We start from the raw sequence: 17,967 nt of genomic DNA on the forward strand, positions 1-17,967 counted from the left end.
CCTACATGATACTAGCCAAGTCATTTAAACCAAAAGTTCAACAGGTGGTCACCAATTATATATTCCTCATTTTCTCAGTGCCCAAATGTGAGACTCTTGGGGCCTGATTTGCAGCACTGAGCACACAAACACTGTAAGAGAATTCAACGGGAGCTGTAGTACCTTGGGCAGTAAGGCAGTGTGGTCTGCAGGAATGAGAACAGCGTGGAGAGTCAGGAGGCCCCATGTAACAAGTCTGGCTCTTCCACTCTGGGAAAAATAATACATGATCATGTAACTAAAAACTATATCATAATACATATGCACCAGGGCGAAGAATTAAGGTTGCGTGGGCAACTTTAATTCTGACATTTCCTAACTGCTGAGTGTTTGACTTTGAGAAACTTAAACAACATTCTTGAAACACATTTTTTCTATATATAATATATTATATACCAAAAAATCCAAGTATTTAGCTAAAATTCTGAGAGAGAAATTTCTGTTAATTTTTTCCAGACTATCGACACAGTGATTTAGCTACATCAGGAAATGCCCCAAAACATAACAACAACAAAAGCCACTTTATTTCTATGTAATAAAGACATTTAAATAAGGAATTCATTTTACTATACATGTTCCAGCCAATTTTCCTTACCATCTGACATTGTAAGTTCATTAGATTGCTGCTGAGCAACTCCTGATGCAATGGAATCAGGCCAGAACCTCTGAACTGGTCTGTTTTGAGCTGTTTTTTTCTTTGTTTTTGGAGTTTCAGAACAGCTGGAATCCAGCATTGGCTGAAGAATTCGTCTTCTAGCATTGATAAACCTAAACATGACCAACAAAAACACCACACAGCTTATGACCAAAAAATTGTGAATGCATGCGCGTTCACGCACACAGAGAGACGGTCTCAACCAATGTTTTATGCAAAAAATAAAAATTAAATAGAAATTCATATTAAAAATGAAAAATGCTATTTCTCAGCACCTTGATTTCATACTCCATGTTAGGGATGCACAAGAACCACAACACCTGCTCCTGGAGCACTGAAGTCCTTTGATATTGCAAATCTAACTAAGGAAGCAGCTCTCTACTTCTCCCTGGCTGGCAGGCCCTCTTTCCTTAGTGCCTGTAGAGTGTTTTGAGGTCCTTAGGTGCTTTAAGTTTGCAGAGTACTGTATGTGGAAGATCACCCATTGTTTCCAGGCAAGTTTAGTGTAGAACTGTAGATTTAACTCTAGATGTTCATGATTTTTTCAGTTTAAGTTAGACTCCTAATTTTATTTCTATGTATTGTACACATGTGGATGGCACTCACATACACAGAGTGTACCTCCATACATTCCAATAATGGACAATCTACACTCCAATAATGGACATTAAACCAAAGTTTTGGATCTTACCAATTGTTAACCTGCAGTAGTGTAAGATTTGTCTGGGCTGCAATCTGCTTTTTCTCATCTTCTGTTGGATATGGATGCTAAGGACAAAAAAAAAGACAAAAAAAACTTTGTATGTAAACTTTTTGCTTTTTTTTTTTCCCTTAAAAGAAAATGAAACTTTCTTCATTACAATTGATTAAAAATTGCTGGAATAAAAAAAAAACCTGTTTCATCAACAAAATGCATTTTAAAACAAACTTTTACTGATACAGTCACTTAATAAGTAAAACTTTACTAAACAAAAACTGCTTTTATCCTTATAAAGTGTATACGCCACCATTTAATTGCCCATGTCAAATTCAGGAAAAAAATGCTTCTCACAGCTGCCAGAGTCCTTGTTAGACAGTGTGATCCTTCACCAGCACAGCATGTGGTAAGATTTGATTAGTTACACTGTCTGACAGCTATGTCACATGAGAGTGCTGATGAGCCTTTTGTGGTTAAACAACACCCTCCCTCCCCCCGAATTAAAAAGGACAAGGAAACTGTATGTAACATAAGAAATACACGTGTGATTTTCATGCATAATTTATCTGTTGTAACATCAGTTAGCTAAAACAGAAGATACTCCATTAATTTATAGTGCTCTATTTATTACAAATAGAACCTATCTTCCCCTTCCAGCGCAAGTATGCATGCACAGGGAGAACACTGTAGAATAACACAGAGCAGATGGCACACAGCAGTTGTTGGAAGGTTTGGTGAAAATTCAATTCTCCATCCACATATAATTTATACATGATTGCTCCTGAGTGAGCCATGCACTGGAGGAGTACCTGGCACTAAATCCTGAGCACACTGAAATAAAGAATAACAACGTCTAGAAAATTTAATAAAATCTTGCAGTTCAAATGTTAAATATATTCAAAATTAGGTCCTTATCCAATTCATATTAGAGTCAATGGAAAACTCTAACAGACTTCAGTGGAAGCTGGATTGGGCCCTTAATGCATAAAAAGTAAGGCCAAAAAGTTTTATGTTCCTCAGGAAGCAAATCCAAATAGACCACACAGAAAGTCTTCTCTGAATACTTATGTCTGCTGATCATGTTTAGTCCTTACCCCTATGTGCTGAAAGAGCCAAGATCTCATCACATTAGTAGCGTGCTTTGGAAGAACCCCTCTCTTATTTTTTGACGAGCCATCATCTTGATGCAAGATACTTAGATCTTGGTTTAACTGTAACTGAAGCTGCACAAATAATTTAAGAAAAATGTAGAAAGTTATACAGTTACTTTAATGAATAAAGATATTGCACAAAAACTGTTTTTATCATTATGTGAAAAAATGAATATATTTACAGAAGCAATGAAATACGTTAGCTCTATAATCTGTGTCAAAAAAGGGAACTTTATTTACCTGCAGTGGTAGTGGTGGAAGTTCTCTTGCAGTATTATCCTAAAGAGATCCATACTCTGGGTTACATATTATCAGGTTTCTGACGTTTTAGCATTTTCTAGAACCTCTTTCAAGAATTGCTGTAGTTGCCAGAAGGCTGTATTCACTGCATCACAGCTACCAAGTGCCCATTTATTTTCACTTACAATAAAATTCATTCCAGTGCAGGGGGCCAGGCATAATATCCTCCTTATCCTGTAAACACCATATTGAGAATCTGATTCTCTACTGACTTGCAATTTGTGTATCGATTTACACATGGTGCACAGAGTGTAACATGCTATGCTTATTTGGTAGTGTTTCACACTTACTTTACACAGGCGTGACTACACAAGATGCAAGGCTGTGAAGAATCAGGCCCTAGGGGCTTAACATGGAGCTTAAATAGTGTAAGACACCTTGTGTGGGTCTTCTGCACTGAGGTGAATTTAACTCTAAGGTCCTTACTTCCCCAGCCTAAACAAATACACCAAAACTCTCGAAGCACAATAGGTCTGTGCATGTGCCTCAATCCATATCATCATCATCATCAAAGACGACAATAATGACTGGTATAAAAAGCAGCTCTCACTACTTAACGTTCTCCCAGTCTCCAGCCTCTGGAAACTACAAAGCTGAACCGGTGAGAGGAGTACACACCGGCTCCTTAAAGAAAACCATATATATAAAACAGATACAAAGAATATATGTATGACAACTAACTTTGTAAAATGAACAGCTATCCTATCACCAGCTCCACTTTTAAGAGAAAAATCGGCTAAACTCTGTCCTTGAAGTAGGTATGCAGTTTCTTGGGAACTGCATGTATGCACGTTCAAGTTGAGTTTGGCCTGATGAATTTAGATTATTGCAACAATAAGTTCAAAAGAGCATGAGAACAGAGTAAAATAAATGACAAAGTTTAACTGATTGTAGTGGAAATTCAGCAGCTCCTTTAGAAAGTATATAACTGTATGCAAAGCCACTCTACAGGGAGAATCTATTACTTAAATTTACATTCTTAAAATACCAGTTAATGAGGTTTTCCTCATAGATCTCTAGCTATATGTGTGCATACATTTTTAAAAACTACACTAAAGCAAAATTAAGTTTTAAAGTTTAACTGCACAAAAATCAGGAGATTCTGAATTAGAGTTTCCACACAAATTCTAACTCTACCCAGTCAGTAATCAATGCTGCATGCACTTGATTTATATTTATGCTGTACCTTTTGTACAGCTTCAGAGGCACATATTTAATGTTTTGTTTTACCAACTCTGATACAGAGGCTGTATTTGTTTTACAAGACCATGAGGCTGTATTATATTCTCCATGTCCCCTCAGCTACAGAGCATAACCAAGTGGCATCAGCTGTTTTAGAAAGGGCTGACTGGCTTCACATGTAAATGTTTTTGGTCTCCCAAACCTGGCAGGCCACTGCATGATTAAAAGGAGCACAGCATACAGACTTGAAACGAGACAGTCCTCTCAGTCAGCTGGAATCCTCTGAAACTGAAGTCAGCAGGATTTGAAAAGTCTGCACTTGGGAATAGAGATCATGAAACAGATTTCAAAGCCTGGTGGCCAGGTCTCCCCACAACCCCCAAGACATCTGAAGAAAAAAAAAAAAAAAGAAGTTGTACTGTATTGTATCTATACTGTATGATCATTTAATGGAAGACCCTAATGTACTGCCTACAAGGGGAAGAGTTCAGGCTACTATAGGATCCTTAACACTGAGTAGTTTAATTCTTAACTGTTGTATTATTAAAAGCTAGACCTTAATGCTTTTTAACACAGATGTATGAAACCTTCATGAGGTATCAATCTTTCCCTCTTTTGTCTCCTTTTTTCACTCTCAATTGATGTATCTAGATGTTCCCACATTGAAAAAATCTGCATCTATGAACATTTGGAGAGATGCTCTTCAGTGTTTATCCAAACCTAGTAGGAAACAGCATAGAGCTCACATATGATATATCATTTCAAACAGCTGTGTTACAACTTTATTATTTCTAAACCAAGTTTCTTCAAACAAGACAGAACACTGGTTCATCACCAAGCACTGTGTATATGCTGAGTGTGAATCTATTTTAAAAAGGATGTTCTTGAGCTAAGTGTAAAGTATCATATGAAAAAAAAATTCTTCGAGCCCCCAAACACAAACACACACAGCCAAATATTTTAAATTCACAGCAATCGGCTTCTCTGCAGAGGCTCACCATTGTATTTTTCAACTCCCACAAGATAATTTCTTCCCCACTCCCTCAGAAAGTTATGGAACACTAGAAATAGGAATTTAGGATGTTCTATTTCATGCCCAAGGGTTACAGTGGAATACAGGGTCACAGTCAACCCACAGATGGACTTGGGAGTTCCAACTGAAGTTAAAGGAAGCTATGGACATATATGTGCATAAATTGAGGTTATTTTCCATTGGATGCCACACTTTTCCCATTCAAAGTGGCAACAGTTTTCCCTCCCAACAATCCAGACCAATTTTATAGGTCAGGGGTATGGATGAAATTCTTATTAACTCAGAGGTATATGTATCTGAGGGCAGAATTTGGCCATGTATGTGCTATTACAAAGGATAAGTGAATTTTAAATATACTCTTTCATGAAAGAAAATCAGTAATTGTTAATGGGCTTTATATTGTGCAGATGAATCTTCCTGTTCAAATGTTTAACAAATTAATCCACTCTGGGGTCTTCTTATTCCTGGATGATCTGATTTACCACTTTCTGATACATAGACCACTATCTTGATGTTCTGATTTGAGACGGTCAACCTGTTATCAAATATTTTCCCTTCCTGAAATGCAGATTTCATTGGACTGTCCTATTCTAAATTGTAAAGGGCTTCCCAGCAAAAGAAGGCTGACCTTTCTCTTTCTTGAGTTTGATGTAATGCACACTATTTGGCTGTCACCCATTTAATTCAACACAGTACTCTGAAAGTTTGTGTAGTGAGAAACACCTCTTAACAAGTGTAAAATCTGAAATATATAAAAATAAAGTTTTAAATTGCAAGAAGTCTGCCAGCACCAGTAAAATGACACTTCTGACACCAGCAGTATGACATCATAACATACTCATATAAATCCATCCTGCCATAATCCTAGTTCAGTTACAAAGAGTTTAAAAATGCTTAATGTTTACTCAGTAAAATATTTTTCTTCTATACAAATACTTCTCTGCTATCACCAAGAAGAAAGAAATTGATAGTTGATGTCATGATGCTCTGTCCTGTCAAGGGAGATTTTTTGCAAATCTTTGAGATCCTATGCCATATTACAAATGTGGGGATCTTTGCAACAATGCTTAACTTTTTTTTCTGGAATTAAGGTAATTAATGTTTATTTGTGTAATGCTCAGTCTGGCACTTTAATCATACTGAATATATTACTACTAATTTAAAAAAAAATAGGTTTTTTTACTCCAAGAAACTATTCCATGAAGACCATGAAACAAACCTGTGAATTCTGGATCCTAATTGTCCCAGGTGACAGTGCTTGTGTCACTACTTGACCTTGTGGAGTGACCACAGTGACTGGCTGATACACTGTACCCCCTTTAAAAACAAAATACAAAATTATGATTATAAAGTAGATAAAAAGTGAATATTTGAAAAACATGCATTTCAACACTAAGATCACTATTGATTTAGTTGGGGATTGGTCCTGCTTTGACCAAGTGGTTGGACTAGATGACCTCCTGAGGGCCCTTCCAACCCTTCCATGATATTCTATGATTCAATGAAGTGAACATCTTGGTGGGAGTTACTTTACTGAGGGACAAATAATCATTCTATTTAATTATTTTAATATAATTACTGCTGACAAATATAAATGCATTTTTTAGATAGCTGATATTAACTATATTTTATTACAACTTCTCTAACACATTAAGATGCACTCTTTGATATTAAAGTTTCATTTACAGAAAACTGCAACACGTTTGACTCAATTTCCATCCATTTTAGATATGCCGGATCAGATGCCCATAGTGAACTTAGTGACAAGACATTTCAAGTGTATTTCATCTTGACTGCCAGCCCAACACAATGGTGCAGTTTGGAGTTGTCAGGATTTCACTGTCTTCCAGATCCTGTTACAAACCTACATAATGTAGTGAAAGACTTTGAAGCGGAGGTGGGCAAACTACAGCCAGCGGGCCACATCCGGCCCATGGGAACCTCCTGCCTGGCCCCAGAGGCTAGTCCCCCGCTGTTTTCCCTCCCCTGCAGCCTCAGTGCACCGCGCCACTGCCACAATGCTCTGTGTGGCCGGGCAGCGCAGTTGCAGAGCCGCGGCCTGACCTGGTGTTCTGGGAGGTGCGGTTGTAGCGCTGCCAGCCACTGGTGCTCCAGGCAGCGTGGTAAGGGGGCAGGGAGTGGGGTGGGGGTGGGGGGTTGGATAGAGGGCAAGGGAGTTGGGAGGGCGGGGGTGTGGATAGGGATCGGGGCGGTCAGAGGGTGGGGAGCAGCGGGGCTGGATAGGGCAGGCGTCCCGGGGGACAAGTCAGGAATGAGATGGGGGGTTGGAAGGGGTGGCGGATGGGGTAGGAGTCCCGGGGAGCCATGATGGGGCGAGAAGCGGTGGGGTCAGATAGGAGGCAGGGGCCAGGCCACGCGTGGCTGTTTGGAGAGACACAGCCTCCCCTAACCAGCCTGCCATACAATTTTGGAAACCCGATGTGGCCCTCAGGCCAAAAAGTTTGCCCGCCCCTGCTTTAAAGCACGGCATTTTAATAATACATATTTTTTGCCTAACAATTTTTTTTCAAAATATTATTCTTTTCAATAATAGATCAAATAATTTTTCCATTTATAAAAGGACATTGCATAGAAATATATCACCCTCCCCCACCCCACATACACATAACCCTTTAGATACATTTCTGTGCAATGTCCTTTTTTCGGTTGTATATATATATATAAGTATATACCAGTGGTTCTCAACCAGGGTTCCGGGGCCCCCTGGAGGGCCACAAGCAGGGCCAGCGTTAGACTCGCTGAGACCTGGGGCAGAAAGTCAAAGCCCCACCGCATGGGGCTGAAGCCTGGGGCCCTGAGCCCTGCCACCCAGGGCTGAAGCCGAAGCCAAAGCCTGAGCAACTTAGCTTCATGGGGCCCCCTGTGGCATGGGGCCCAAGGCAATTGCCCTGCTTGCTACTCCGTAACACCAGCCCTGGCTTTCATATGCAGAAAAACAGTAGTTTTGGCACAGGTGGGCCATGGAGTTTTTAATAGCATGAAGGTGGGGTGGGGGTCAGAAAGAAAGAGTTTGAGAACCCCTGGTATATACTATTCTTAATTTACACAAAACATATAAAACCAGTATTCAAAAGAACTACTGGGACACTTGGTTGTAAAACATTTGGAAAGTTACTATTATAGGAGTTTTTAATAAAAAAATTCCTACCTTTGTACATTTCTTAACAACTGTGAAAGAAAGCAAAATAAAGAGCAATATGTCAGTTTTTCTTTTCTGTGTCATACCTGCTACTGTTGCCATAGTCACATTTCCCTGCTGCAATGCTGATGCAGGCACCATAATCCCTTGGGGACTGAGTGTGCCTGCCATGGCACTTTGAATTTGCTAGAAAAATAAAATAATTAATTTTAAAAACTAAGTATGCTCATGTAATTTGTAGTTGCAACAAAGCTGGGGCTTTAAAAAGAGGATCATCTCCAAGAGAAAGACTCCATCACTCAAAGGGCATTACTGCAAACTGACCAGCTTGAAAACATTAGTCATTAAATAATAAATCCATAAAGCAGACATGAAATAACCAAACATATTTGGGGATAAAAAAGATTTTGGATACATAACTAAACCAGAAGTCAAACAACAATTTTCAAAGACACAGAAGATAAAGAGTAGATACAATGGGTCTCAGGAAGTAAAATTATAAGTGAGTTTGGAGGTTTAATAAATAACTTCATTCCTTCTGTAGCTTTCTGACTTAAAAATGCAATATGCACACAATATCTTAATCTAATTAAACTGAGTACTACAGTTATGTAATTTAAATTATGTTGGTAAACCCTGATCCTGCAAATATTTGTACATATTCTTAACTCTGCCTGTGAATAGTTCCATTGACTTCAAAGGAAACACATGTGTAAAGTTAAACAAATGTGCGTCTACAGCATTGAGAACTAGTAGCCATGCCACCAAAAATTGTTTTAAGTAATCTCTATCTAATTTCAAACTTTCCTCTCCATGCTTCAAGGTACCAAAAGCAAAAAGTGAATTTTAAAAACTGAAATTTAAACCATTAGGAATATTCATAGTGCATAAAATTAAACATGTACATAAGTCACTACAGGATCGGCACCCTAGACTGAAGCACTACTAGGTAGTATGACATCATTGTCCACACTCAAGGAAATAGTGTTGCCAACTTTCTAATCACACAAAACCGAACACCCTAACCCCACCCACTACATTCCCCCTCCCTCAGTGGCTCACTCTCCCCAACCCTCCCTCACTTTCACTGGGCTGGGGCATGGGGTTGGGGTTCAGGAGGGGGTGAGGGCTCTAACTGGGGGTGTGGGCTCCAGGGTGGGGCCAGAAATGAGGGGTTCAAGGTGTGAGAGGGGCTCTGGGCTGGGGCAGGGAGTTGGGGTGCGGGCTCCGGCTGTGAGTGGGCTCCAGGCTGCGGCCAAGGGATTCGGAATGTGGGATGGGGCTGCGGTGGAGGAGGGGGTGAGGGCTCCGGGGCGGAGGCGGGGATGAGGGGGTTCATGGTGTGGGAGGGGGCTCTGGGCTGGGGGTGAGGGGTTTGGAGTGCAGGAGGGGGCTCTGGGGCGCAGGAGGGGGTGAGGGCTCTGGCTGGAAGTGCAGGCTCTGGGGTGGGACCGGGGATGAGGAGTCCAGGGTGTGGGCAGGGGCAGGTACGGGCTCTGGGCTGGGGGGTGCAGGCTCTGAGGTGGGGCTGGGGATGAGGGTTTAGGGCATAGGAGGTTTGGGGTGCAGGGCTGGGACAGAAGGTTGGGACTCGGGGTTGGAGCACAGGCTTACCTCAGGAGGCTCCGGTCAGCAGCTCAGCAAGGCTAAGGCAGGCTGTCACCCGCAAGCACCGCCCCCCAGCTCTCAGTGACTGGGAACAATGGGCAGGGGAAACGCACGGAGCCCCGGGGCCTCCCACCTAGGTGCTGGACCTACTGACCGCTTCTGGGGTGCAGCGCGGTGCCAGGACAGGTAGGGACGAGCATGCCTTAGCCCCCCAGCACCGCCGAGTAGACTTTTAATGGCCCAGCTGGCGGAGCTGACTGGAGCCACCACGGCTCCTTTTCGACTGGATGTTCCAAAAAGGGTAATAAAGCAATCATTACCTCTCTGATTACTTTATAAAATAGATTAGGTATTTTAATCAGATATTTCAACAACCTAGCAAATACAGTACACGTGTATAAGAATACGTGCAGCTGTTGATATTACAAGGTAGACAGAACAGACACACGTGACACATCTCTAAAATATTATGACTAAAAACCAACAAGTAACCTTTGTCCACTCTAAAATGTTTGGATCAACTTATATGTTCAATTTATACACACACACACAGAGCCAAACCATCTTTAGTGAGGCAGATAAACTGGACAGCGGGGTCAAGGCTAAGAAGACATTGCCAAAGAGATACAATGCATATTATGACAACTTTTTCTTGTGTCCATTCTCTTTCCTAACACCTGTTGTCATCAAGGCAGCAACTCCAGCAAATCCAAGGGTTTTTTTTTTAATTTTATTTTATTTTTGAAGTTGCTGGACTGAGGTAAGAAGTAAAAGGAATGCAGGCAAACTAATTATGGCATGTCTCTAAGTGTTGACACTTTTCAATAAACTTGTCCACTGTTCAGCTCCTCAAAAAAGGTTAGCAACCCTCAATAAAAACACAGTTACAAAGAACAAGCTAAGCAGCGTATAAGTGGAATTCTTACAAAGTGTAGCAAAAACGTATTATAAATTTCACAGTATTTCTAAGAAAAAGCCCATTTAAATAAGCATGAAATGTACCTGTGATGGTACAGGTGAGTAAGGACTTCCAGGTTCTCCACTTAGTAGAGTTTCACTGTTCATTTTAGTTTTCAGACAGGCAATGTAACGACTACAGAAATCCTTGCAGAGTTCATTAACCTTTTCTAGCTCAAGCAGATGAATACGTAGCACCTGGATTGCCTTTACCATCTAGAGAGAAAGATGGAAAAAAGACTTAGAAACAAGGCAAGAAAACACTATTACTTGCATGAATAATTAATTTAGGGCAAACTTTAAATACATGTAAGAATATACTATTTCAATTACCAGAACACAGAATTACTGATGCAGAAGGCTGCTCACAATACTCTTTCCCAGGTTGAATTACACTGGAATGTGAAAGGCATGTGTTTAGAACAAAATCCTGTGTTGCTCCACTGCTTAGGTAAACTGTCAAACAAGACAGAACAAACACAAATACAGCATAGGATTTTTCTTGTCTTGGCCACAGTCTATATTACTGTATAATTTTTAAAAAATGGTTGGGGCAGGTGTGGTGAACAATAGTACTCTGAGCTATACTCAGAAGAATGGGTTCAATTCTTCAATCCCCTTCCCTCACTCCCTGGGCCAGGAGAAACTGTAAGTGGTATAGTAGCCCCGCTGGGGAGGAGTGCTACCCATTACTCGGCAACCCATGTGGCCAACTAATGCTGCCCTATTACCTAAAAGGACATTGGCAGCAACATAAGGCCTCAAGAACAGAGCTGTGAAAGTGAAAAAGAGGGAGAGGAACCTTCAGTTCTTAGACAAGAATAGAGCCTGTCAGCAAATAAACAAATAAATAAAAATGAGCATTCATGCCGTCCTTTGAATATGAACATATTTGTAATCATATGCTTTAAAATACAGTTCTATTCCAAAGCAAGACTACATAAAACTGACATCTTACTCAACAAATCTGCTCCGATGTGTATTCAGCCATATCTGCTGACTTTAGTAACAAAAAAGCATTGTTTTTCTGCTTTTTATGCCAGTTTGCAGAGCTAACACATCTAAGAAAGAATCCACAGCTCAGCTCACCCTATTTCACCTTGTGCATCAACAGGATTGCTCACAAAACTCCAATCCGTTACCTTCAGTGAGTTTGTACTGGGATAAGACGGTTGCACTGGTGTCACTCAGGGGATAATTTGAAGACAATGTGAATGCATGTTTAATCTTATCTGGCCTACAGAACTTTATTACTTACAATGTACAAAATATGTTTTTTCCCTTGCCTGCCACTGCATTTTTTTGTATCACCCAGAAGCCTTAGACAAGTTGAATTGTTATCTGGGCAAATAAAAGCATCAGACTTCCTGTTCATCAAACAAGGACATTCGGAGAGCCAGAATGACATCAGACACAGACACAGCAGCACAGACCATAGTCAGAGGACAGAGTGGATGGAGGAGACTGGTGAAAGGGGAGCAGAAAGAACTATGTTGCCTCAGGGACAGAGAGGAGCAGCAACACTGAGCTACCAGTGAGTGGACAGGAGGAGATGCTGGGCAGAGGGATGGGCTTAGATGCTGTCAGCAAGATATACAATGCTTTGGGAAAAGGGGCTGATACAAGGGAAAAAGCACACTACTGAGCATATCTGAGGATAATGTGTTGGATATAAGTGCTCTGATCAGAGGTCTGTGCTGCAGTCAGGTAGTTCAAAGACAGTCTGGTATCTTTCCCAAAAAGAGAAGCAATGGTTTAGCTTTTCAGCCAAGCCAAAGTAGGCTGTGTATTATTATTTATACTGTAGCAGCACTAGAGGTCTTAATCAGAGATCAAGACACCATTGTGCTAAGCAGTATATGTACCTAACAAAGTCTGCCCCTGTCCCCATAAAGCTTATACCTGACTCAAACGAACTAAAAATTGAATTACTTGCTGCTGCTAAACACAATTTGATTGTATTTAGAATGGAGATGATCTCTCTTTAATACTCTGTTGCAGCCTTCAAACTGCAAATTGGCTCCTCTAAGGACAGGTAGTCTGATTTTTCGCAGCAATCCTTGCTTTACACACTAAATACTTAAGAATCATTTGTGTAAAGACTATCTACACATGTAATTTTAAACATATCTGAAAAGTGTCTGGAAGACATTGAACAACACTGCTGGGTTTTGGGGTAAAAAACCATCAGCAGCAGAGCGCAATATTGGAGGCCCTGAGTCAAGTAAGAATAAAGAACATGACACATCAGGAAAATGGGGTACTTAGAGTTAAATGCAATTTCCAGAATTAATTAAAAGCTACTATTGATATATTTCATGTCAGAAAGATTAAATGTTCTGTGTAATTTGCAGAAAGCATGAGATCTTCTTGTAAATGGGTGAAAAACCTTTAGAACTGATTTGCTACACATACATGATCTCTCTGCTGCTCATGCAAAATACACCAAAGCAGAAAACAAGTTGCTGTCCCCAACGAGAACCTGTTACTATATAATTTTCTGTAAAGTGTTAAATAAGGAGATCCAACAAATTTGTCACCTTGTTTAACACTCTTTACAATCACTAAACAAGATTTTAGTTCTAGAGATTCTGAGATTGAGATTTTGTAATTTGAAGGCCAAAAGTGGCCTTAATCCTAGATGAGAGGTGGGCAAACTATTGCCTGGGGGCTGCATCTGGCCCTTCAAACATTTTAATCTGGCCCTCAAGCTCCTCGCGGGGAGCAGGGTCCAGCGCTTGCCCCGCTCTGCATGTGATGTGGCTAAGCGCAGCTCCCGGAAGCAGCAGCATGTCTCCACTCCAGCTCCTATGCGTAGGGGCAGTCAGGGAGCTCCACATGCTGCCCCGCCCAAAGCACTGCCCCTGCAGCTCCCATTGGCCAAGAACTGCAGCTGATGGGAGCTGCAGGGGCGGCGTCTGCGGACAGAGCAGCACGCAGACCTGCCTGGCTGCGCCTCCGTGTAAGAACTCGAGGGGGGACATGCCACTGCTTCCAGGAGCTGCTTTAGGTAAATGCCACCCAGAGCCTGCGTCCCTGAACCCTTCCAACGTCCCAACCACCTGCCCCAGCCCTGATCCCCCTTCTGCCCGCCGAATCCCTCCTGCTCCCCAGAGCCCACACCCACAGCTGAAGCCCTCACCCTCACCCCCTCCCACACCTCAACCCCCAATTTCATGAGCATTCATGGCCCGCCATACAATTTCCATACCCAGGCCAAAAGTTTGCCCATACCAGTCCTAGATCAAATCATATTAATAACTATGGCGTGGAAGACTTTACAAATGCAAAGTTTCTTCAGGAAGTGCCTCAGAAATATATACAGATAGCTATCTTTGTTACTGTGCTTGCTGATGAATCAACTGACAGGTAAGTAACAGAGCAAGAGATGGTGAAATCTGATTTGTGCATGATGACAAATCTTGTACTCTTTACTGATACCGAAGACTTGGAATCTGGGATAGCTAGTGGTATTACTCGGAATAAAAACAGCGTCAGGAATTGTAAATGTCATGGCAGAATAGCTACAACCAAAACCAAATGGCCTTTCAAGACTGATTGTACAGTAGTGAATACAGGATGTTAAAGTAGTGTGCAAGCAAAATATAGGTACAATTCTCCTTGGCTGGCTGTTGCATCATCCACAACACTGAGGTGCTATTCTGGATCTCAAAAAAGATTCTCCTTATTTTATATAAAGTTTGGATTTCTTTTGTAAAACATAAAAGTCTCAAAAGATGACAGCAGTTTCAAGCAGCGCACTATTGTGGATGTATTCACCATGTACATTGATTTGCTTGCCCGGCCAGAGCACTGAAGCCAAATGATCATTTTTGATCACTAACAGTCACCCATTTGCTACATATTGCAGAAACTAAGTTAAGGGCATCTTAAGGAGACCAAGACAGGCAAATTTGTGCGCACATTGTTTTCCATGATGGATGGAGCCTACATTATGCCTGAAGTTTTTCCTTACTCTTCAAGGAGAGGATCTTTTCTTGTATGAAGTTTCAGCAAATCTAGAAAGTGGTATGTCCGAACTTACAGCAATGAAAGGCAGTCCTAGCCCTTTGGTTCAAAACCTGTAGGGATGACAAAATGCTTCTGAGTCTTTAAAAGAAGAGCTGAAGAAAAATCAGATCCATGTGCTCAAAGTGTTATTTTAAATATGAATGCACATTCACTGGGTTTCAATATCTTGACTACACAGAGTCCTAGTGATAAAAAAGATAAAAAAGCACCGAGCCATTATGAAAGTATACAATAGATAATCTTCTAGACCAGGGGTCGGCAAGCTATGGCACGCGTGCCAAAGACGGAACATGAGACGATTTTTAATGGCACGCTGCTGCCTGCCAGGTCCCAGCCGCTGGCCGCACTCCGCCCGCTGCCGAAACCAGGCCAGCAGCGGGCTGAGAGGGGCCGGTGGCCGGGACCCCGGCAGGCAGCAGTGTACCATTAAAAATCCTGCCCGCCCCGGCCTTCTCTTCTCCGCTCCCTGCCGCGGGGACAGGGTGAAGAAGCTTGGTCCCACCACCTGCTGCTGCAGGGCAGGCAAGCTCCTGCCTCCCCCGCCTCTTCCCCCAGCATGCTGGGTTCCTGCCCCTCCTCCTCTCCCTCCCTGCCGCTGATCAGCTGATGGCCCTTGCGAGGGAGGGGGAGAAGTGGAGCCACAGCTTGCTCACTGCTTCGGGGAGGAGGCAGAGAAGAAGTGGGATGGGGCCCTGGGGAAGGGGGGTGGAATCAGGGCATATCCCCTCTAGCCCCGCCATGAGCCACTTTGGGCAGGGGGCTGGGAGCACCCCCATGACCCTAGCCCACACCCCAAGCTCTCTGCCCTGATCCCTACACCCCACCACACACACCCCAGCCCTCTGCCCTGACCCCTGCACCCCCCACTTTCCCACCCCTCGCACCAAATGGGAGCTCCTGCACACCCCCCCACCACATTCCCACCTGCACCCCTCGCACCAAATGGGAGCTGCCCAGGTAAGCACTCCACACCCAAACCTCCTGCCCCAACCCTGAGCCCCCTCCCTCATTCTAGCTCCTGGCCAGACCCTAAACCCCTACCCCCAGCCTGCTCCTTCACCCCCAGCTCTATGCTCAGTGCACTCCCACCCTCAGCTCGGTGCAGAGAGAGAGAGGAAGAGAATGGGCTAGAACCAGGGAGAAGGTAGGTGCCCACCGGCAGCCGGGACCCTGGCTGGCAGGAGCCGGCGGACGGAACCCCAGACCGGCAGTGGGCTGAACTGCTCAGCCCACTGCCGGTCTGGGGTCCTCACCGCCGGCCCCGCTCAGCCCGCTGCCGGCCTAGGTGAACAGAACCCCAGGCTGGCAAGCGGGCTGACCGGGCCGGCGGCATAAGATCAACATTTTAATTTAAAATGAAGCTTCTTAAAACGTTTTGAAAACCTTGTTTACTTTACATACAACAATAGGTTTAGTTATATAACATACAGACTTATAGAAAGAGACCTTCTAAAAAATGTTAAAATGTATTACTGGCATGCAAAACCTTAAAATTAAAGTGAATAAATGAAGACTCGGCACACCACTTCTGAAAGGTTGCCGACCCCTGTTCTAGACCAATGCAGTCCTCCAGCGGTTGCCTTTCAAATTGTGTTTAAATACCACCAAATCCCAAATAAATGGTCATGAACATGCATATTTAACAAAATGTTTAACCAGCAGGTCACCTACTTTTAGGGGTATATTGTTCTTGGTGGAAATATTGTTAAATAATTGTCCTGTAATGCCGCAGTGGTAGAACATGGGTTTTCAAAAAGAACTTAAAAACAAAAACTACCAAGTGGCAAAGCAAGACTTGATGTAGGTACAAGTAAACAGCCTAAATATAAACTTTTTTTAGCCTCAAACTATTCTCTATGCAGAGGTGGGCAAACTACGGCCCGCGGGACCATCCTGCCCAGCCCTTGAGCTCCAGGCCAGGGAGGCTAGCCCCCAGCCCCTCCCCTGCTGTCCCCCGTCCTCGGCAGCCTCAGCTCGCCCTGCTACCAGCATTCTGGGTGGCGGGGCTGCGAGCTCCTGCTGGGCAGTGTGGCAGGCTCTGGCCGGAAGGCGCGGGTGGCAGTCCTGTTGCTCTGAGCGGCATGGTAAGGGGCCAGGGAGCAAGGGCATTGAATAAGGGACAGGGAGTCCTGGGGGGCAGTCAGGGGACTGGGAAGAGGGGGCGGTTGGATGGGGCGGAGGTTCTGGGGGCGAGGGTGGTCAGGGGATGGGGAACGGGCTGGGGGTTGGATAGACGTGGGAGTCCCAGGGGGCCTGTTAGGGGGCGGGAGTGTGGATAGGGGTCCGGGCAGTCAGGAGACAGGGCGGTGTGTGTGTGTGTGTGTGTGTGTGTGTGTGTGTGTGTGTGTGTGTGTGTGTGTGTGTGTGTGTGTGTGTGTGTGTGTGTGTGTGTTGGACAGGGGTAGGGTCCCGGGGGGGGTGGGAGGGGGAACGATTAGGGGCAGGAGGTCTCGGGAGGGGGGCAGTCAGGGGACAAGGAGCAGGGGTGTGTGTGTGGGGATCGGTCGGGTGTTCTAAGGGGGGGCAGTCACGGGGCAGGAAGTGGGAAGGGGCAGATAGGGGTCAGGGACCAGGCTGTTTGGGGAGGCACAGACTTCCCTACCCAGCCCTCCTTACAGTTTTGTAACCCCAATGGGGCCCTCGGGCCAAAAAGTTTGCTCACCACTGTTCTAATGGCTTGAAGAAGGACCAAGAACAAAACAAACACTTTCATGGACACAGTCACAATGAGCATACAACAGTAGGTAGCATTACTGGAGGGCTTGGCTAGTCTATAGGATCAGATGGACAGCACTCATAGTATTACCTGGGTATCAAAACTTTTACTTGTTTGAAATAAGTTACCTTGCCTCAGTTCTGACCCTATGTCTCAGATTAGTGGTGATACTGTAATTAACATTAAAGCAAGGACAAAACTAACATAAGATCAAGTGAGAGCTAGACGCACTAAAAACAAGAGAATAAAAATAAAATTCTAGCAGAATAGTCTAACACAGAACAAACAGACCATAGAGAAACGCTTCCAGACAATCACAGCAAAAATAATATTTCATTTTAATTCGCTTGAGAGAAAGAGACCACAGTCTGTAAATTTGGATGACCACGTTTTCGCATGTAACAAGTACATCAGCAGTCTTAGCTTCCTGTGGACAA

The 17,967-nt window shown here is 43.4% G+C and overlaps 1 protein-coding gene across 15 annotated transcripts in view; it reads right to left on the reverse strand.

Annotated features, from left to right (window-relative positions):
* PKNOX1 (PBX/knotted 1 homeobox 1) overlaps positions 1 to 17,967 on the reverse strand; it is a 68,208-nt gene that overhangs the window by 8,913 nt on the left and 41,328 nt on the right. For 11 of the 15 annotated variants that reach the window (XM_073359545.1, XM_073359526.1, XM_073359536.1 and 8 more), the window contains 8 exons: positions 10,828 to 10,998; positions 8,304 to 8,403; positions 6,277 to 6,374; positions 2,783 to 2,821; positions 2,486 to 2,614; positions 1,386 to 1,462; positions 635 to 807; positions 163 to 249 (listed from right to left, as the gene is read on the reverse strand). In XM_073359545.1, coding sequence (XP_073215646.1) covers positions 163 to 249; positions 635 to 807; positions 1,386 to 1,462; positions 2,486 to 2,614; positions 2,783 to 2,821; positions 6,277 to 6,374; positions 8,304 to 8,403; positions 10,828 to 10,998 — 874 coding nt within the window. Of the gene's footprint in view, positions 1 to 162; positions 250 to 634; positions 808 to 1,385; positions 1,463 to 2,485; positions 2,615 to 2,782; positions 2,822 to 6,276; positions 6,375 to 8,303; positions 8,404 to 10,827; positions 10,999 to 14,758; positions 14,865 to 17,967 lie in introns of all 15 variants that reach the window. The other 4 variants (XM_073359640.1, XM_073359585.1, XM_073359621.1 and 1 more) reach the window with 4 other exon arrangements.

This window comes from Lepidochelys kempii, chromosome 1 (assembly GCF_965140285.1).
Source record: "Lepidochelys kempii isolate rLepKem1 chromosome 1, rLepKem1.hap1, whole genome shotgun sequence".
NCBI lineage: Eukaryota > Metazoa > Chordata > Testudines > Cheloniidae > Lepidochelys > Lepidochelys kempii.